Consider the following 18,863-nt stretch of genomic DNA (forward strand, 5'->3'; position numbering starts at 1 on the left):
CCCTGGCGGAGCCGCCGAGCTCGGGCGGGGTGGGTGGGGGGCCGGGGGCCCTGGGGGCGGCCGGGCCGCGGAGAGGAAGCGGCCGCGCGGCTTCCTGCGGGGTCCGCCCCGGCCCGCGGACGGACGTGTCGGGCCGGCGGCGGGGGAGGGGGCGGCGGGGCGGGGCGAGGGGCGGGGGCGCACGCGCGGGAGGGGCGCTCGCCCGGGGACGCGGCGCGCGGAGCCGGCGGCCGGCCCGCGGGTCACCCCAGCCCGCCCCTGGCCGGCGCGTCCGGAGAGGCCGGCCCTGTCCCCGCAGGTCCCGGGCCAATGTCCCAGGTGGGCGGCCCGCACCCCCCTCTGCGCGGCGCACCCCATGGAGCCCCGGGCGCAGTCCTGGACCCAGGTGAGCCGGGAGCGGAGGGCCAGGCTGGCCGGGGGGCTGGGAGGGGTCGGATAGACTCCCCTTCCTCCCGGGACCCCCGGAGCGGCGGGGAGTGGGGTGGGGTGGGGGCGGGAAGCCCGCGTCGCAGGAGAGTGGGAGCGGGGGCCGCGCCGCGGCCAGATTGGCCCCGACTCTCACAGCCCCGACATCAGACACCGAAGGCGCGCGCGCGCACAGAGTCCGTCTGTCTGTCTGTCTGTCTGTCTGTCTGTCTGTCTGGGATTTGCGGCCTAACCGTGTCTGCCCAATGTGTAAATATTTACGGGGCCTTAGGCAGGGAGCGGTGTCTGAGTCTTCCTCCCCTTCCCCCAGCCCAACAGCGCCTAGCGCTTCCAGAAAACTTTTGTCTGCGCTGTGGCTGCTGTGGCTGCAGGACCCGGCCCCTCCCCTCCTCCTTCCCTCCCTGCGGCCAGTCCCTGCTGTCCCTACCCTGTGGACAGACAAACAGACAAGAGACACACACGTACACACACACAACTGCAACCAGGGGTCCACAGCTGGTAAACACCCCTTCCCCAACTTGGGAGAATACGCTCCCTAAGGCCGGCCCTGCACAGAGGGCCTGAGTGGGACCTAGTCCCTCCACCCCAGCAGAGGCTCTCAGCGGAAGTCAGGGTCCAGGAAGGGTCCGGGAGACGGCAGGAACTAGGGAATTTTGGGGGCGCCTCTGGGGTGCAGGAGTATGGCCAGAGTTCGCAGTGGAAGGCCTGGGCTAGCCTGGGCTGACGGTCGCCCTCCCACCCAGCACGCTCCCCTCTCTCCCTCTCTGGCTCTCTGGATAGGTGGGCCTCTGCCTTCCACAGGGGTCCCTGCATGGGCCAGCCACCGCGCCCACCCTCCAGGGCCTTATCTGCCTGTTTGGAGGGGAGGGTCCCTGCTCCCAGCTCCCTGGTATGGGCCCCCACAGCTGTGACGTGGGGTCTTCTGGGCCAGAGTGAGGGCGGGGGAGATGTGGCCTGTGGCCAGCAGCACACAGATGAGACCACTGTGTCCGCGCCGCCTTCACTAACCCTCGCTCCCTGCTCTGAGTGGGGACCTTGCCTTCTGGGGAGTCCTCCCTGATCTGACCCACTCGCCCCAGCAGCAGCAGGGAGATGAGTGGGCTGGGGAGGTTCCAGGGTGGGCCATTGGGTGGGCCTCATCCTGGCCTGTAATCTGAGACCCCCAAGTGCCCCGCAAGCCCCCTCCCCAGCCTGGACTGGGCAGACAATGGGGCTTTCATAACTGCAGGCCTTGCTCTGCGCTGCCTCTGGAGAAGGAGCCTGCTGCCCAGGAAGCCCAAACCGCAGGAGACCCAGCCAAAACCCCACAGATGCCTGGGTCTGAGACCAGGATCCCCCCGCCGCCCGCTCCCAGAGAGGGCTAGGCCATGGCACTGCCCCCGGCCAGGGGCAAGCTGGGCCCTCCCTCAGCTGCCCCAAGGGACACAGGGCGGTGGCCAAGCCCCCCACACTTGGCTCCCCCAGCGGCTGCCTCCCCACCCATCCCAAGCCCCAGGAGCCTGACTCCCTAACTTGCAAGCAGATTTCTGCTTGGCACTGGGGCGTCACATTCCTGCACATGGCTCTAAATTGAATTTCCTGGGGCATTGGAGCCTTCGGACCTAAAATAAAACCAACCCGACCCAGCCTCGCTGGCAGGCCAGGCCCTCTCCTGCTTCTGCTTGGTGGTCTGAGTCTATATGACCAGTCACGTTTAGCACGTGATGGGTCAAAGACCTTCCCCCTTCTTGGGCCTTCTTGGGGTTCAAGGGCAGATGCACCCCAAGCGCTCACCTTTCTCCTTCTCTCCTACCCCGACCCGGGACATTCCGGACTCCAGAGCTCAGTGCTCACCCACAGGCATGTGCAGAGTGTCCACCAGGGCAGCGGAGGGCCGCGGCCCCCAAGGAGGGGGCGGAGGGCCGCAGAGTCCGCGGGGAGCCAGGACTTCACTACCAAGTTATAATTACAAGAGGGGACGCGGGCGCCAAGTTCTCAGCAGCCGGGCCACTTGGAGGAGAGACTGCTGATTCACAGAGGACTTTGTGGACAGAGGTAGAAGGTTCCAGCGTGGTCAGGAGGGGTCAGGAGGGACAGTATAGCACAGCTGCCACGGTCAGTCAGATGGGACTGTGGACAGGTCAGCCTGCCTGGAACACGGAGCCCTTGGCCACTGGTTTCACTGAGGGTGTCCACTGAGCCCTTGAATGTGAGGCTCAGGAGAGGCTGAGTGTGGGGGTCCAGCCACCACTCTAACCGGAGACGTCCTGGTGATCTTTCCAGAGACGGCAGCCTTAGCCAGGCGTGGTGGCTGACACAGGAGGATTACAGGTTCGAAGCCACTTCGTGAGGCTCTGAGCAACTCAGGGAGACCCTGTTTCCAAATAAAATAAGTGGGGGTATGGCCCAGAGGTAGAAAGCCCCTGGGTTCCATCCCCCGCCCCCCCACAGGAAAGATATGGTCAGAATCCCGCAGACTCTAGAACATGGGACGCTCCTGCGTCCTCCTGAGGATGGAGTCCAAGCCTTCCCTCTTGGGCTTAAGCATGGCTCTTCTGCTCTCTGCAGGGCTGGCTGTCTTTCCAGAACTCAAGACATTTATGGAATCTTATCCCAAATTGGGAAGGGCAGTGTGCCTTTCTGTCTTTTGCCCTTGTGGACAGGGACACGAGGGGGAGGAGGAGGAGGAGCGCAGGCGTGGGCACTTGTGCTCAAAATCAGAAAAAGGTGCCGCTGTTGTTACCAGGGACAGGTTCATGGCTGCGTGAGCAGGTGTCGGGGGGACGTCCGCCTGCTCACCCCGAGGTAGGCACGGCCCGCAGCCCGTGAGCTGTGTGTCCACACTGCGGCCCCTCCGGGCCTCGTAGGCCGCCCCTCCCGTGGCCGGCTCCACAGCCACACGCTGCGGGACCGTCTTTAGAGATGTTCTCCCCTGACTGCGCAGTGATGTCTTATGTGAACACCGACGCCTCTCGAAATTTCCCTTTTTTACTGACCATGGTCTCAGACCCCTGTGGGAATGGCCTGCCCTAGGAAGCCTCCTAGACACACACACACACACACACACACACACACACACACACACACACACACCCCTGGACTAGGGGCCGCCTCTGAACCTCCCTAATACTTGCTGTGATGTAACTTCCCCCTGCTGTCTGTGGTAGCGCGCCCTGACGGAACCCGCAGCAGTGACCTGCTCGCTCCCTCCGGAGCACCCAGTGCTTGATATTGCTGAGAGCCTTGTAGGTACTTAATACATGTTAAACTAAATAGCACAGGCAGGAAGGGAGGGAGAGAGGGGAGAGAACCGGAGAGGCGGGCAGGTGGGTGGCGGGAGTGTTGTAAATGGGCTCTCATTTACTCCCTAAAACCCTGGTTTTAGGATCACCCTTTACACACAGAACTCCAGTTCTAGTAACTTGCCCAGGCTGGTAACAATGGAAACTGGGACTTGGGAGCAGGGCGTGGTGGCGCATGCTTCTAATCTCAGTACTCGGGAGGCTGAGACAGGAGGATCAAGGTTCTAGGACAGCCTCAGCTCCTTAGTGAGGCCCTCTGCAACTTAGCGAGACCCTGTTTCAAAATAAAGAATAAGAGCTGGGAGTGGTGGTACACACATATAATCTCAGCATTTGGGATTCTGAGACAGGAAGATCCGGGTTCATGGTCAGCCTCAGCTACTTAGTGAGGCCCTTTGCAACTCAGTAAGACCCTGTTCCAAAATAAAGAATAAAAATAGGGCTAGGGGTGTGTCTCTGAGGTAGAATGCCCCTGGTTCCACCCCCAATACAGCAAAAAAAAAAAAAAAAAAAAAAGAATAAAAATAAAAAATAGGGCTAGAGGTGTAGCTCAGAGGTAGAATGCCCCTGGGTTCAATCCTCAATACCGAAAGAAAGAAAGAAAGAAAGAAAGAAAGAAAGAAAGAAAGAAAGAAAGAAATCAGGATTTGAATCTTCCAGTTCTGCTCAGGTCTGGTTCATTACACCACATGGGAGAGTTCAGGAACCCTGGATCATCTGGGCGTGGTGGCGCACGCTTGGGAGGCGGAGACAGGAGGATCGCGCAGGTTCGAAGCCAGCCGCTGGCTTAGGAGACCCTGTTTCCAAAAATAAAAAAAATAGGTCTGGGAGTGTAGCCCAGGAGGTAGAAGGGCTTCCAGGAACCCCAGTACCACAAAAAAAAGGAACCCCAGATCAGGGACTGGGGCCCTGGTAAGTCCAGAGCTTAGCAGGCCCTCCCTTCCTGGAAGTTAGAACCCAAGGCTGGAGCCTCCCTCTGTGCGCACTTGGTCTTGGCCCTTGGCAGCAATGTCTGAGCTGTTGACGCCCAGGGTGGGGGCTAGGAGAGGCTCCAGCACAAGCCAGGCTCTTGCCTGACCCCCTTGTTCCTGTCCTGGAAGCTTCCAGAAGCCATTTGTATCCTTAATCCAGGTAGCAGAAGGGCTCTCGGCAGGCCCGAGGAGCGGCTGAGGCTGGAGGGAACCTACCCCCTGCCCCTGGAGCAGCTGTGGGCATGAGAAGCAACCCGACTGTGCCCCCCCCCCGCCCACTGCAGGCCGGGCCTGCGGTGTGGGCAGGCACGAGCATGCCACTGGGCCCGTTGTCTCCTACCCATACAGGTCTCCGGGACTTCACGGGTCCGTGAGGGACCAGGGCTTCTGCAGCCAGGAGTCCTCAGGGGCCAGGGGGGAGAGGGGCCACTGGACTGGACCTCACGCCCAGGCCCACACGCCTGCACGCTGCTGGCTCCCCAGTGCCGTCCTCCACCCTTCTTTTCAGGTGGCGACAGCTCCCGGGCAGCCTGTCTGTCCTCTGACTGCACTTAGACTTCCAAGGGCGGTGGGGAGGCCACCCTGCACTCTTGGGGCTCCCCGGCGATTCCCTCCGTCTCCCCAGGCCCTTTTGGTCTGGTGTCTGTCTCCTTCTGCCAGTGTGGTATGTGTGGGGGAGGGGAAGGCGGGAGGCTCTGCCCCAGGGGTCCTCTGGCCTGCTGCTGAGAGGTGACCCTGGCTTCACCCTCAGGCCTCCCTGCCTGCCAGCCTGCCCAGGATGGGGGCACTGTGGGTTGGAAGGTGGCTCCGGTTCTGCCTCCGGCCCACCCTGCCCAGAGCCACTGTAATTACTCCTGGCTGCGGTTCACCTCTTCCCAGGCTCCCGCTCGCTGTCTGCTGGTCTCCCTTCCGCCTGCCGCCCCGCCCCGCCTGGCCCTGGCCCCTCACCAGCCCTCTCTGAACCCTTTCTCTTGGCTCTCCCTGTGTGGCACGCCCTTCTCCCTCCCTCCGCTCTGCCTGTCCGTCTGTCTCTCCAGCATCACCTAGCCTCTCTCCTGTCTGTCTGCATGTGGCTTTCTCTTGCCTTCTGACCTCCGTCTCACTCTGGTGGTATTGGGGATGGAACCCGTCTACCTCCGGGCTACACTCCCAGACCTATTTTATATTTTTATTTGGAAACAGGGTCTCTTAAGCCAGCGCGGCTGGCTTTGAGCCTGCGAAATCCTCCTGTCTCCGCCTCCCAAGCGCAGGGATGACAAGCGTGCGCCACGACGCCCGCCCGGCTTCCATCTTTCTTTACCTCTAACTTCCCCTGTCCCTGGGATGCCCTCTCCCGGTCCCTCTTCATGCCTGGCCCTGTCTCTGCATCACTGACCAGTGTCTCTTCCCCTCTCCTCTTTTTTTCTTTTTCTTTTTTTGTTACTGGGGATGGAACGCAGGGTCATTCTACAGCCCCAGCCCTAATTTTTATTCTTTATTTTGGAACAGGGTCTCACTGAGTTACAAAGGACCTCACTAAGTAGCTGAGGCTGTCCGCGAACCATGGTCCTCCTGTCAAAGCCTCCCAAATGCTGGGATGACAAGCGTGCGCCCCTACGCCCGGCTTAACTCTTTATTTTGAAACAGGGTCTCACTAAGTTGCAGAGAGCCTCGCTAAGTAGCTGAGGCTGGCCCTGAGCCTGTGATCCTCCTGTCTCAGCCTCCCCAGCACTGGATTACAAGTGTGCGCCACCACGCCCGGCCTCCTGCCCTCCTTATACCACATGCCTCTGCCCCTCCTGACAGCACACACACCCAGAGGTGCACACACTGCACACTTGGGCTGTGGTGTGGGGCTTTCTCTTTAGGAGTCTGGCACTGCCATGTCGGGTGAGGGCTAGAAGCAGCGCAGGGACAGGAGGGGGACTCGCCAGGCATGGGGGGCTGGCGCCAGGGAAGCGACCCTCAGTCTCTGCTTTTCTCTAGCCCAGACCCTGCCCCTCCTACCTGGACTGGAGGTAACAGGACCTGCTCACCCTGAGGCAGCAGCGGCAGAGGAGGGCCCCGTGGAGGAGGCAGCACCCCCCATGCCCCAAGGCAACGACCCTGGGGCTCCCCAGGTCCCGGGCAGCACTGACCTCGATGTCCCCGCAGAAGCTGTGACATGTGAGTCTGGGGGAGGCCAGTGAGGATGGCAACATGTAGCGGTTCCCCTAAGGGCGCTCGGTGGTGCAGGTCTGGGATCCGGGCACTTTGGAGAGGCTGAGGCGGGAGGATCGCAGGTTCGAGGTCAACCTCGGCAACTTAGTGAGACCTCAGCAACTTTCCAAGAGTCTGTTTCCAAATAAAAATTAAGAAGGCCTGGGGGTGTCACTTGGAGGCAGGTGCCCCTGGGTTCAGTCCCCAGGACCAGAGCAAATGTCATGGGCACCCGTGGGGACTCCCTCCTGGCCAGGGCCTTGGGGTGTGGGCAGTGGACACGGCCACTGTGCTCCTGTGGAGGACGGTGACGTCCGCGACAGTGACTTCCCGGGAGGCTGGGGCTGTAGACAGCATTGGTCAGGAGTCAGGGGCCTCACCTCGGGCAGCGCTGGACCGGACGGGACCTCGCCGAGCCCGAGGGCCAAAAGAAGAAGAGAAGCGCCATTCTTTGAGAAAAGTATGAAATTACCTCCATCAAGGCCTGGCTCGGGGTCTGTGAGAAAGCCTGGAGGGACAGCCCCTGCTCTCAAGAGCAGGAGAAGGGACCCTGGGGCTATTTTATAATAACAAAGGAAGAGCCTCAAGTCCATAGACGCAGTGTTACTTTCTCTCTTTCCTCAAAGAGCTCCTGTCTTCAAATCCGCCTGGCATGAGGCAGCTGCCTCTCCATTTTGCAGACGAGGACACCGAGGCGCGGAGAGCCGCCAGCCCTGGTCACAAGCTGGGGGGCCAAGGCCCGCTGGCCCGGTGCTCCTGCCCGGCTGGCACTGCTGGCCGAGCGGGGAGCTACCTCCGGCCGGGGCATCAGGGCTGAGCGAGGCTCCCTGCGAGCCAGGCTTAGCACATCTCGCTAGCGCGTGCCCAGGCCTCCTCCAGGCATGTCCACCGGCCAGCCGGGAAGGAGGTCAGTGCTGTGCCACGAGGAGGGGTCCTGGTGGGAGCGGGACAGATGCTCCTGTGTCTGTGGGCCGGGTGTTTGCTCGGTGACTCAGCCCCACCCATCCAGAGCCACAGACAGGCTCTGTCTGCTCGCACCTCCCGGGGAGCGGCTCACCACACGCTCCCGCCCTCTGGCAGTGCTGTCCCTGTCCAGGCTATGGGGCAAGGGGCACCACGCCGGCCAAGGCCTCGGCCCAGCCGCCCTCTGTGTGGCAGGATGATTCAGGCCTGGCACCTCATAGCGTTGCTCTGTTTCCCAGATAATGATACCAGCCACACCTCTTGCCAGCGGCTCCGGGCATGGGGCCCCTCCAGAGCCGTCTCCCTGGCCCCAGCTCCCAGCTTGGTCCTGGGCCCCTTTCTCCTGATCTCCAGACCCTCCCTTCCCCCACTTCTTAGCTATTCAAGTTTTTTTTGTTGTTTTTTTTTTTTGTACTCGGGATGGAACCCAGGGGCCTACTACCTCCTGGCTGCACTCCCAGACCTATTTTTATATATTTTTTGGAAACAGGGCCTCACTGTTGCTGAGGCTGGCGTCGAACCTGCGCGATCCTCCTGTCGCAGCCTCCCAAGTACAGGGATTACAGGCGTGCGCCACCCGCCCGGCTCAGCTGTCCAAGTTTTCTGGTGAAATGGTAGTGGATTTCTCGAGTTGCTTGAGGAAGCTCCCATTCAGAAGCTCTCAGCTCTGTGCCGTGCGTGTCATTGCGCAGAGCAGTAGCTCCTGGTTGTGCGAGAAGTGCCTGTGTGCTCCCAGCAGCGTGTACCCCAGCCCCTGACCCCCCTCTGCATCTCCAGACCCTGTGACCTTGGGCAGCTTATTTACCTCTCCTCCGGGACTCAGTTTCCTCATCAGTAAAAAAGGGGGGAAAAAGGATTCTGTGCCCTAGAGAGGTTCAATGAGACGTTAACTAATTAGCAAGTGCTTAGGACCGTGGCTGGCGTGGTGCAGGATGGGGCTGTAGCTAGAGGTAGAACACCGGGGCTTCTATCTCCAATACCAGCAACAAACAAACGGGCCAGCCCTCAAGGTTGGGGGTGCAGACCCCAACTCCTGGAGGGCCAGAGTGGCCTGCCTGGGACTCAGGGCCCCTGAGCAGCTGGGAGGGCCCCCGAGCTCCAGTGTACCGACTTGGTCTTCTCCCGCCAACCCCACACCTCTCTGCCACTGGGCGTTCAGTGGAGCCTCCCCCGAGGGAGGTCCTGGAAGGAATTGGGGACTGGGGAGGATTTCCAGGACCAGCTTCCCTGTACTGTATATAAAGCTAAAGCCTAGCCGGGCGTGGGCGCACGCTCGTCATCCCAGTACTTGGAGGCCGAGACAAGAGGGTCGCAGGTTCACAGCCAGCCTCAGCTACTCAGTGAGGCCCTCTGCAACTTAGTGAGACCCTGTTTCAAAATTAAGAATAAAAACTAGGGCCGGGAATATAGCTTGGAGGTAGAATGCCCCTGGGTTCAATCTCCAGTACCACAATAAATAAATAAATAAATAATAAAGCTACATTTTGCTCTCAGCCTGGGATGGAGACCTGGGGTCTGGCCTTGGGGGTCTTCTCACCAGTTTCCTTTGCCCTTCTTTCACCCAGACCCCAAGGGCCCCTCTCCAGACATTTTCTGCCTGCTGCGCACAGCGGCAGGGTGGGGCAGTCTGAGGTTTGAGCAGGGGAGCCGAGGGAGAGGGCGCAGGAGACAGAGGGGCTGCTGTGAGGAGTCCCTGGATTCCAGGCCAGGCGCTTGTCTCCAAACAGATGTTTCCAATAAATCACCCAGCGCACCAAGGGCAAAAACAGCTGGGGGCTTGGGAGCGGCGGGGAAGGTTAACTGCTTCGCTGCGTGGTCTCCCTCAGACCCTCTACTTACCACTGGCCAGGTACCCGGACCCCGAGAGCAGGGGAGTGGGCAAGAAATTGGGGTCCAAGCTCTGAGTCCCTCCCCGGGCCTTGCACCTCTGTCTTTCTAGAATGAGCACTGGACTGAGAGTCAGGAGCTGGACTCGTCTGTTGCAGTTTCATGAAGTGGCTCCCGGCTCCTCAGCTGCTCTCTGGGCCTCAGTCTCCTCAATTCCTCATCACCCTTTCTTCCATCTCCTCAGGCCAGCCTCAGGGGAGCCCCTTGGGCTGCACCCCGCTCCTGCCGAATGGCTCCAGCCACCCCTCAGAGCTGGGCAGCGCCAGGCGGGCGGGCAACGGTGCTGTGGGAGGGCCCAGGGCCCACCAGAAGCTGCAGGCGCACCCGTCCCTGGCCAGCCAGGGCAGCAAGAAGAGCAGAGACAGCTCCAAGTCCACCGCCTCCCAGATCCCCCTCCAGGCACAGGAAGGTAAGGCGCCCTCCCTGGGGGCCGCTGAGGCCCCGCCCTCAAGGCTGGTCCCGGCCTGCAGCTCTCGTCGGAAAGGTGGGCCCGCAGCCTTTCTCCAGGCCTCCTGGGTCAGAATCTCTGGCTGCGGCCCAGGAGCCGGGGTGCTAACCAGCCCCCAAAGCCCACTCCGACCCCGGAACGGTTGTGCAAAGCATACTGGGTAGAGCGAGGTGCATCTACTCTCTCAGCTCCCCATCCCGCCCTCCCAGAGCTGCTCTCACGAGGAATGGGGCCACGGGCCTCTCCGTTTCTGGGGTCGCGAATTGTCCTCAAGGGCTGGGGTGTAGCTTGGTGGTAGAGCACTGCTCAGGTCCTACATTCCATTCCCCAGCACCACAAAACTAGAAAAAGGAAATTTCCTCAAGGACTGGACTCTGTCTGTGCAGGGAAAAGGACACTCGGCAGACTGCGGGGACCCTGCGCGGGCTGCAGGTGCGGGGTTGGAGGACCGCATCCACTGCCAGCCTTCCCTCCTGCAGCTCACCCTCGCTCGGAGCAGCCAGCGCCCGCCCCACGGGATGCCCAGTCAACAGGGACGGCTGCCTGTAGCTCAGCCTTCACCCCGGCTGCGTTGGGGGGCCCAGCCTGCTCCTGCAAACAGCAGCCTACAGGCACCTTTGCACATAACGTGCTCGGAGCCTTCCCGCCCCACGGAGCAGCCTCTGCCAGCAGCTTTGTTTGTGGCGGGGTATTCCCTCATTTACCACGGCCTACAGCTCCCAGGGGCAGGGATAGGTGATCGCCATTCAGTGAGACCAGGGATCGAGCCACGCAGGGGCTGTGTTGACCCTGAACAGCTCAGGCTGAGGCAGAGGCCCTGCTGGGACACTTTAGACGGGGCGGGCCTGCCTGATTGCACCCGCCCCACGCGGCACCTGGCAGCCGGGTGGTGACTCGGTACCATCATCTATGTGCCGGGTTCTGTTCTAGGGAGAGAGGAGGAAGAGGAGACAGAGAGGGGCAGCCACGAGGGCCTGCGGGTCGAGGCCACCGCAGGGACTTTAGTGTTTGCTCCTAGCGAGGCAGCCACTGAGCAGTTCTGAGCACAGGAGGGCCGGATGGGTGGGAGGTTTTATTATTATTATTATTATTATTAATACATATATATTGTGGATTGAATCCAGGCATGTTCTACCTTTGCACTACACCCCCAGCCCTATTTTATTCTTTATAAATAGGGTCTCACTAAGTTTTGGGGGGCCTCACAAGTTGCTGAGGCTGGCCGTGAACCTGCGATCCTCCTGTCTCAGCCTCCCAGGTGCTGGGATTGCAAGTGGGGGCCACCACGCCAGGCTTAGGTGGGAGGTTGTTGAAGGACCCTCTGGCTTTATTTTGGGGGGTGGCCAAGGGCGGCGAGCGGGGAGCGCAGTGCCAGGTCGGGCCTGAGCAGAGCGGGGGATTCTGGACGCATTTTGACACAGGTCATCTTCTCAGTGCCTCGGTTCCTTGACCTGCGGAGTGAGGGGCACCACCGCCCACGTCCTAGAGCCGTGGGAGGCTTGTGTGAACTCCGTCCACACACAGCTCTTAGAGCACTGCCTGGAACCTGTCGTCATCCCGTGTATTCGTTAAATAAATAAACCGAGGGTGGTCAGAGCAGGGACCCGCACCCCAGAGCGCTGGGCTCAGACCCCGCTGCTGCTAAACGTGCTGTGCCACTGGTCTGGCCCATGAAGCCGATGAGAGCTGGGCGTGGTGGTGCCACTTGTCATCCCAGCATTCGGGAGGCTGAGACTGGAGGATTGTGGTTGGAGGACAGCCTCAGCTATTTAGTGAGGCCCTCTGCAACTCAGTGAGACCCTGTTTCAAAATAAAGAGTAAAAAGAAAATCGGTCTGGATGTGTAGCCCGGAGGTAGGATGCCCCTGGGTTCCATCCCCAGTACTGGAAAAAAACAAAACAAACCAAAAAAAGATGGCAGTCCTCAGGCCCCCGCACCCCTGCCGCTCTCCTGCCCCGGCCGTGACAGCCTGCTCTCCCCCGCAGACTGCTGCGTGCACTGCGTCCTGTCCTGCCTGTTCTGTGAGTTCCTGACACTCTGCAACATCGTCCTGGACTGCGCCACCTGCGGCTCCTGCAGCTCTGAGGACTCCTGCCTCTGCTGCTGCTGCGGCTGCGGCTCCGGCGAGTGCGCCGACTGCGACCTGCCCTGCGACCTGGACTGCGGCATCCTGGACGCCTGCTGCGAGTCGGCCGACTGCCTGGAGATCTGCATGGAGTGCTGCGGGCTTTGCTTCTCCTCCTGAGCCGCCGGGGCCTCCGAGCCCCTGCTCCTGGGAAGACTCCCGGGCCCACTGAAGACGCCTGCCCTCCTCACTGCGTCCCCAGGGGACAGCGCCAAGGGCGGCGCTAGGAACACACTGTGAAAGCTGGGGGGGGGGGGCTGTGCGCCTCTCTACCTCAGAGCTCCTGGTGCCTGCCGCCCCGCTGCCCCAGGCCTAGAGGACGGCAAAATGTGAAAGTGACCCTTGCCCCCGCCCCGCTCCCTTCCTAGGCTTCCTGGGGGGCTACCTCTGCGGCGACCCAAGAGGGCAGGGCTGGGCGCAGACCTGGGGAAGAGGGTCAGCGTGGGGAAGACTGGAAGGGAAGGGGTGCGGGGCGGCGGGAGGGTCTGTTGTTGCTGTAATTACAGGTATTTTGGCCATCTCAGCTTTTCTCAGGCCTCGTGACTAATTTCCATCAAAAGCCAACCCGCCCTCCAAGTCCCCTGAACCCTCCTCCCGCCTGGGGAAGGCTTCCTGCCCTTTCCTTTTCCCTCCCCGAGCTTGCGGAGGGAAGTAAGGGCACCCATTCCCCCCTCTTCCCGCCAGCCCAGAGAGGGAAGAGTTCACTTCCTCGGCATAGACTGAATCAGCAGCGTATGTGCTCAGGTTCTGACTGATCTTCAGACGGCAGCATCTTGACGCTCTTCCCCGGAAGCGGCTCCCAGGCACGGGTGCTGGCCATGTTGGTGGCAGAGGCGTGCCCCCAAGCCTGAGTCTGCACCCATGTCTCACGCGGAGGCCACACACCCAGCCTCAGTTGTCTCTACGTGTCAGGGGCCTGAGAAAGGAAAGCCCAGGAGGCCTGCAGGGGCCTCAGAAGCCATCTGTGCAGTGCCCTCGGTATGCGGGACCAGACCCACACTGGCACTGCTGAGCTGCGCCCGGAAGTGTGGACTCCGACATGGAGAGGCCGCAGGATGAGCCCTGGGGCTGGGGAAGCCGGAGGTCTGGCAGGGGGCCTGGGCTGTCCTGAGGAAGGCCTCGACAAGTGCGTGCTCAGGGGGATCTGTGGGCACACGGAGCCACAGCTGGGTGGCTCAGAAGGGTTCTGGAAGGACCAAAGAGGACTTGGGAAAAGGGCCAGGTGAGCAGGATATGGTGGCAGACACCCGTAAATCCTGGCCATGCAGGAGGAGGAGGCTGAGGTAGGAGGATCGAAAATTCAAGGCTGGCCTTGGCAACTTTGCAAGACCCTGTCTCAAAATAAAATAAAAATAGGGCTAGGAGCCAGGCGTGGTGGCACAGGCTTGTAATCCTGGCATTTGGGAGGTTTAGACAGGAGGGTCGCGGTTCGCAGACAGCCTCAGCGACAGGCCCTTCGCAACTCAGTGAGACCCTGTTTCAAAAATAAAGAATAAAAAATAGGGATAGGGGTGTAGCTCAGTGGTGGAATGCTTACCTAGCACGCACAAGGCCCTGGTTTGATCCCCAGTTCTGCCGAAAGAGAAAAGGGTCCAGGTGCGGGGGAGCGGCCTGTACTTTGTGTGGGCGTTGGGGTGGCATCAGGAGGAGGCTTAACACCACCCGCCATCCTGAGCCACAGCCACCCCAGCCCACCTCCAGGTTCCTGACCTCTGGGACCACGCCGGAAACTTAGAAATCAGAGAAGGACCTGCGCCGCCACACAGCGAAGCCAGGAGAAATGCCCGGTGCTTACGTGTTTATGTGTCTGGTTCATTTATTCAGCATTTCTATTTAATTATTGCATGCCCAAGGTACAAAAGCTTCAAAGTTCAATCTTTAAGCGTATAAGCACAAAAAACATTTACACTCCCCTTCCCACAAGAATGTACAGACAAGCCGGGCGTGGTGGCGCACACTTGTCATCCCAGTACTTGGGAGACTAGGATCGCAGTTCGAGGCCAGCCTCAGCTACTTAGTGCGGCCCTCTGCAGCTTAGTGAGACCCTGTTTCAAAATAAAGAATTAAAAAATAGGGCAGGGGTGTAGCTTGGAGGTAGAATGGCCCTGAGTTCCATCCCCACCACACACACACACACACACACACACACACTCTGCTGCACCTTGGTTCTGCCTCTTGCCCCCACCCCACCGCGCCCTGGGAGCGGCCTTGGGTGTGCTGCAGAGCTGCCTGGAGCTTTGCTGGACATGGGCCACCACCCAGGGACGCCGCTCTGCGCCTGCCCACTCCCAAAGGCTGCGTGAGCCGCCCTTTTGCATGAATTAGCTATTTCAGCAGAATATTCCAGAAAGTGGCATTGCTGGGCCTATGGCTGTGGACAGATGAGACCCTCATCCTCCCTGGGGTGACTGTGCTGGGCTGCAGGCCTGGGGGGGGGGGGGGTGGGAGGCTTCCCTGGGTCCTGCTCAGCCTCAGCTCCTCCCCTGCCTGGGGGCCGGCCAGGGTGCGGTGAGGGGCAGCGTCTGGTCCAGGTGGGCAGGAAGCCCCTCCTGACCCTCCCCTGCACGGCCAGCCGGGGCAGGAAGAGGCGCCCCTTCAATCCAAACACCGATTTCCTGCCGCAGCCTCTGGGCTGTTTTCTTTAGGGCAGAGGCTGAAACCAGAGAGGCTGAGCTGGGTGTGGGCGGTCCAGGGGAAGGATTTAGCTAGCCCTCCAACACACACACACCCCTTGGTACACACCCATCCACACACCAGCTCACACCCACACCCACGTCACACACACACACTCCACGCCCTTACACGCCTACCACCCACCCGCACAGCACACACAGGCACGCTATGCATGCGCGGTCACACGTTCGTACCCAGGGTTCACGTTTCAGAGCCGCGGGCTGGGCTGCGGACACCCAGGTACCTGCCGTGCCTTGGCCCACCTGGCCCTCCTCCCGCTGGGAGTAAACGGCAGTCCTCCCCAGACACCTGCGCGCCCGGCCCACATCCTCCCAGGGCCGCCCAGTTCTAGCCCCTTCCTCTCCTTTGCTGGGGCGGGTGACGGCTCCGTGGGCTCTGCCGTGGGCTCTGCCGTAGGCCGCGGGGATGGGCGCTTCCACTCCCTGGGCCTGTCTTCCTGTCTCCGTGCAGCTTGGGAAACCGAACCTTTGCCAGGTGTCCCGGGAAGGTGCCACCTGTTCCGTTTTCACTCATCTCCCATTTTCTTCTTCCTAGGAGACTTCTCGAGTGCCAGGCTCACCCGCGGGGTGGCGGCTTCCCTGTGCTGGGGGGACAGGGCCGTGGGGCCCTTCTGACCCCGGGGGCCAGGCCTGGGGACCGCGGCTCCTGGGAGGTGGAGTGGCCGCGCCCACGGCCACCAGCAACCTGCGAGGTGGCCTCGGCTCCCCACTACTGCTGGGAAAGCAGCATGGCCGCCCTTGGGACTGGCCCCGGTGAGGGAGGGACAGGGGCCTCGGCCACATGGGGATAGTGGGGCAGAGACCACAGGCGCCCCATCCTCCCACAGGCGCCTTCCTCGCTGCGGCTTTCTAGGACGCTGAGGCTCGTGGACCGCGAGGGCCTCTGGTGGCTTCACTGCCTTCTCCGACCCCGCCACCTCGCTCCGTGGTCCCTGACATCTCCAGGTCCGCTTTCTTCCTGGGTAAAGTTCTCATTACTCCAGACAGAAGAGGGGGCAGGAAAGGAAGGTGATTCCACCCTGTCCACGCAGAGTTTTCCATCTCAGAGAACCCTGAGTTAAGACCGGGGCAGGACAGACCCAGCACGCACTGTGGCTTATCACTGGGAGATCGCCGCGCCCGGCATGGAGGGCTGGGACTGGCCCGGCCGAAGTCACATGGCACCTGGGTACCCGGGAGGGCAAGTTACTGGTCCCTCTTCCAAGGAAAAGAAACTCCCCAAAGAAGTAGGGGTGCCATAACAAAAAGGGGGAAACCGGCCAATTAAAAGAACAAAAGTCAGCTGGGCGTCGTGGTGCACACTGGTAATCCCAGCATTCTGGAGGCTGAGACGGGAGGATCGCGGTTCGCGGACAGCCTCGGCTCCTATTTAGTGAGGACCTTTGTCACTCAGTGAGACCCGGTTTCAAAATAAAGAGTAAAAAATAGGGCTGGGGGTATAGCTCGGGGGTAGAATGCCCTGGGTCCCATCCCCAGTACCACAAAAAAAAAAAAAAGAAAAGAAAAGAAAAAGAAAGAAAGAAAGAAAGGAAGGAAGGAAGGAAGGATGGACGGACGGATGGGCGGCACAGGCCAAGTCCCTGGCCCACAGGTGAGGCAGGCGGCCAGGCCCTGGCCCCTGACTCCTCCCAAGGTCGCTCTCCGTGAGCCCTCCCCGGCATGGAGTCTGCAGAACTGGACAGCTCAGCATTAGTTAGGGGCCCCGCTAATGTCTCGGGGGATTGGCCAGTTCTGGCCACTGACGAATGGAGGCCTCGGTGAGATTTATTCCTAATCATCTCATTTGTCTCCCCCCATTACTCTTTATGGTCAGGATTTATGGGACCATTAGGGGGCCCGGCCGGCCAAGGCGAGCGCCAGCCTTGAGGAACTTCATAATAATAACAATAATAACGCGCACCCCGGCAGATGGATGGACGACTTGCCTTCTCGCGCTCTCCTTCTCATCCCTGCCCTTGGAGCCCGACAAACCTGCTACGCCCAGGTCCCCGTCCCTCCGAGGCCCTGTCCTCAGCTTCACAGGGTGCCAGGGAGCAAGCCCAAGGCAGGGGGACGCCCTGCTGCCACCACCGCAGACGGTGCTGCCTGCTCTGGTTTTGAAATTTGGTGATAAGTGAAGTTAAAAATGATCACTGCAGCCGGGCGTGGTGGCGCACGCTTGTAATCCCAGCATTTGGGAGGCTGAGACGGGAGGATCGTGGTTCAAGGACAGCCTCAGCTACTTAGTGAGGCCCTTTGCAACTTGGTGAGGCCCTGTTTCAAAATAAAGAGTAAAAAATCAGGCTCAGGGTATAGCTCAGAGGTAGAATGCCTCTGGGTTCCATCCCCAGTACTGCAAAAAAAAAAAAAAAAAAAATACTGTGTTCTTATCTATTGCTGACTAGCAAATAAACCCAAACCCGAGAGCTCAGGACAGCCCCAGGGACTCACTCAGCCTCTGCGGGTCAGGAGCTGGGTTCAGCTGCACACCGGTCCAATTCTGGGCCCTCAAGAGGCTACAGTCACTGTAACAGCCTGGATGTGGCCCTCTGCCATCCGATGGGCCTGGGCGCTGCTCCAGGGTGGCTGCGCGTACGGCCCAGGTGTCCATGCTGCCCGCTAGCAGAAGGCCTGGGTCCCTGCCCAAGCACCACCACCACTCCTCCTCCTCCTCCTCCTCCTCCTCTTCCTCCTCCTCCTCCTCCTCCTCCTCCTCCTCCTCCTTTTTTTTCCCCACAGCGCTGGGGATGGAACCCAGGGGCATTCTACCTCGGAGCTACACTCTCAGCCCTTTTTTTAAACAGGGTCTCGCTGAGTTGCAAAGGGCCTCACTAAGTAGCTGAGGCTGTCTGTGAACCGTGATCCTCCTGTCTCGGCCTCCCGAATGCTGGGATCACAAGTGTGCACCACCACGCCCAGTTCTCGTGTAGACTTCTTTTTTTAAATTATTTTATTGGTGCATTATATTCATGCATCATAATAGGTTAAAAAAAAACAAACTTGTGTGGACATACATGTACAGTACACATCGCCCATTTTCCCCTACCTCATGTAGACTTCCGAGTGACCTCACACGTGGCAGACGACTTCCCCCCAGAATGAATGATCCACGATAGCGAAGCAGGACCCCACCTCTGTGATGATCTAGTCCTGCCCCGTCACCCCCACTCAGTACGGAAGCAGACAAGGTTGGGAATACCTGAACAGACACTTTGTGTGTGTGTGTGATACTGGGGGTGGAACCCAGGGCCATTCTACCTCCGAGCTACACCCCCAGCCCTATTTTTTATTCCTCATTTTGAAACAGGGTCTCAGTAGCTGAAGCTGGCCACAAACCCGTGATCCTCCTGTCTTAGCCTCCCAAGTACTGGGATTTACAAGCGGGCACCACCACGCCTGGCAACGCTTTTTTTTTGTACTGGGAATTGAACTCAGGGGCATTCTACCACTGAGCTACATCCTAACCTGATTTTATTTTATTTTTTTCATTTTGAAACAGGGCCTCACCAAATTGCTGAGAACCTTGCTAAGTTCCTGAGGCTGGCCTTGAACCTGTAACCCTCCTGTCTCAGCCTCCCACGCGTGGCTTGAATACAGGAAGCCAGAGTCACTGGACCATGCTGGAAACCGTCACCCTGTATACCGTGAGCCGGGCTCCACAGCCCACCTCACCGCTGCTCATCTGTTAGCAATTTGTATGAAGCTTCCGTAATTTGTGTTGAGTGTCGAGGTGCACCAAGTACTCAGTACCACGCGGCAGGAGTCACTCCCAGGTTGCAGATGAGATGGCTTGGACCTTTCCAGCACCGACCACGCCTGGACCCCGGGCCTCCTGACTTCCAAGCCTGAGCCTTTCCCTCCGCCTCCCTGCCGGGTTCTGGTGGGGCGCCTCCCGTGGCAGCGGCTGGCGGG

The 18,863-nt window shown here is 60.2% G+C and overlaps 1 protein-coding gene across 1 annotated transcript; it reads left to right on the top strand.

Moving 5' to 3' along the window:
- Positions 1-309: 309 nt before the first annotated feature.
- Positions 310-12,399, top strand: MDFI (MyoD family inhibitor; the record flags this gene model as incomplete). The annotated part of the gene is made up of 4 exons (XM_080700487.1): positions 310-385; positions 6,644-6,823; positions 9,891-10,115; positions 12,140-12,399. 4 exons carry the CDS (start codon positions 310-312, stop codon positions 12,397-12,399), a joined length of 741 nt encoding a protein of 246 aa, XP_080556613.1.
- Between the last annotated feature and the right edge of the window lie 6,464 nt (positions 12,400-18,863).

Source organism: Muscardinus avellanarius, assembly GCF_963383645.1.
Source record: "Muscardinus avellanarius genome assembly, chromosome: 8".
Taxonomy (NCBI): Eukaryota; Metazoa; Chordata; class Mammalia; order Rodentia; family Gliridae; genus Muscardinus; species Muscardinus avellanarius.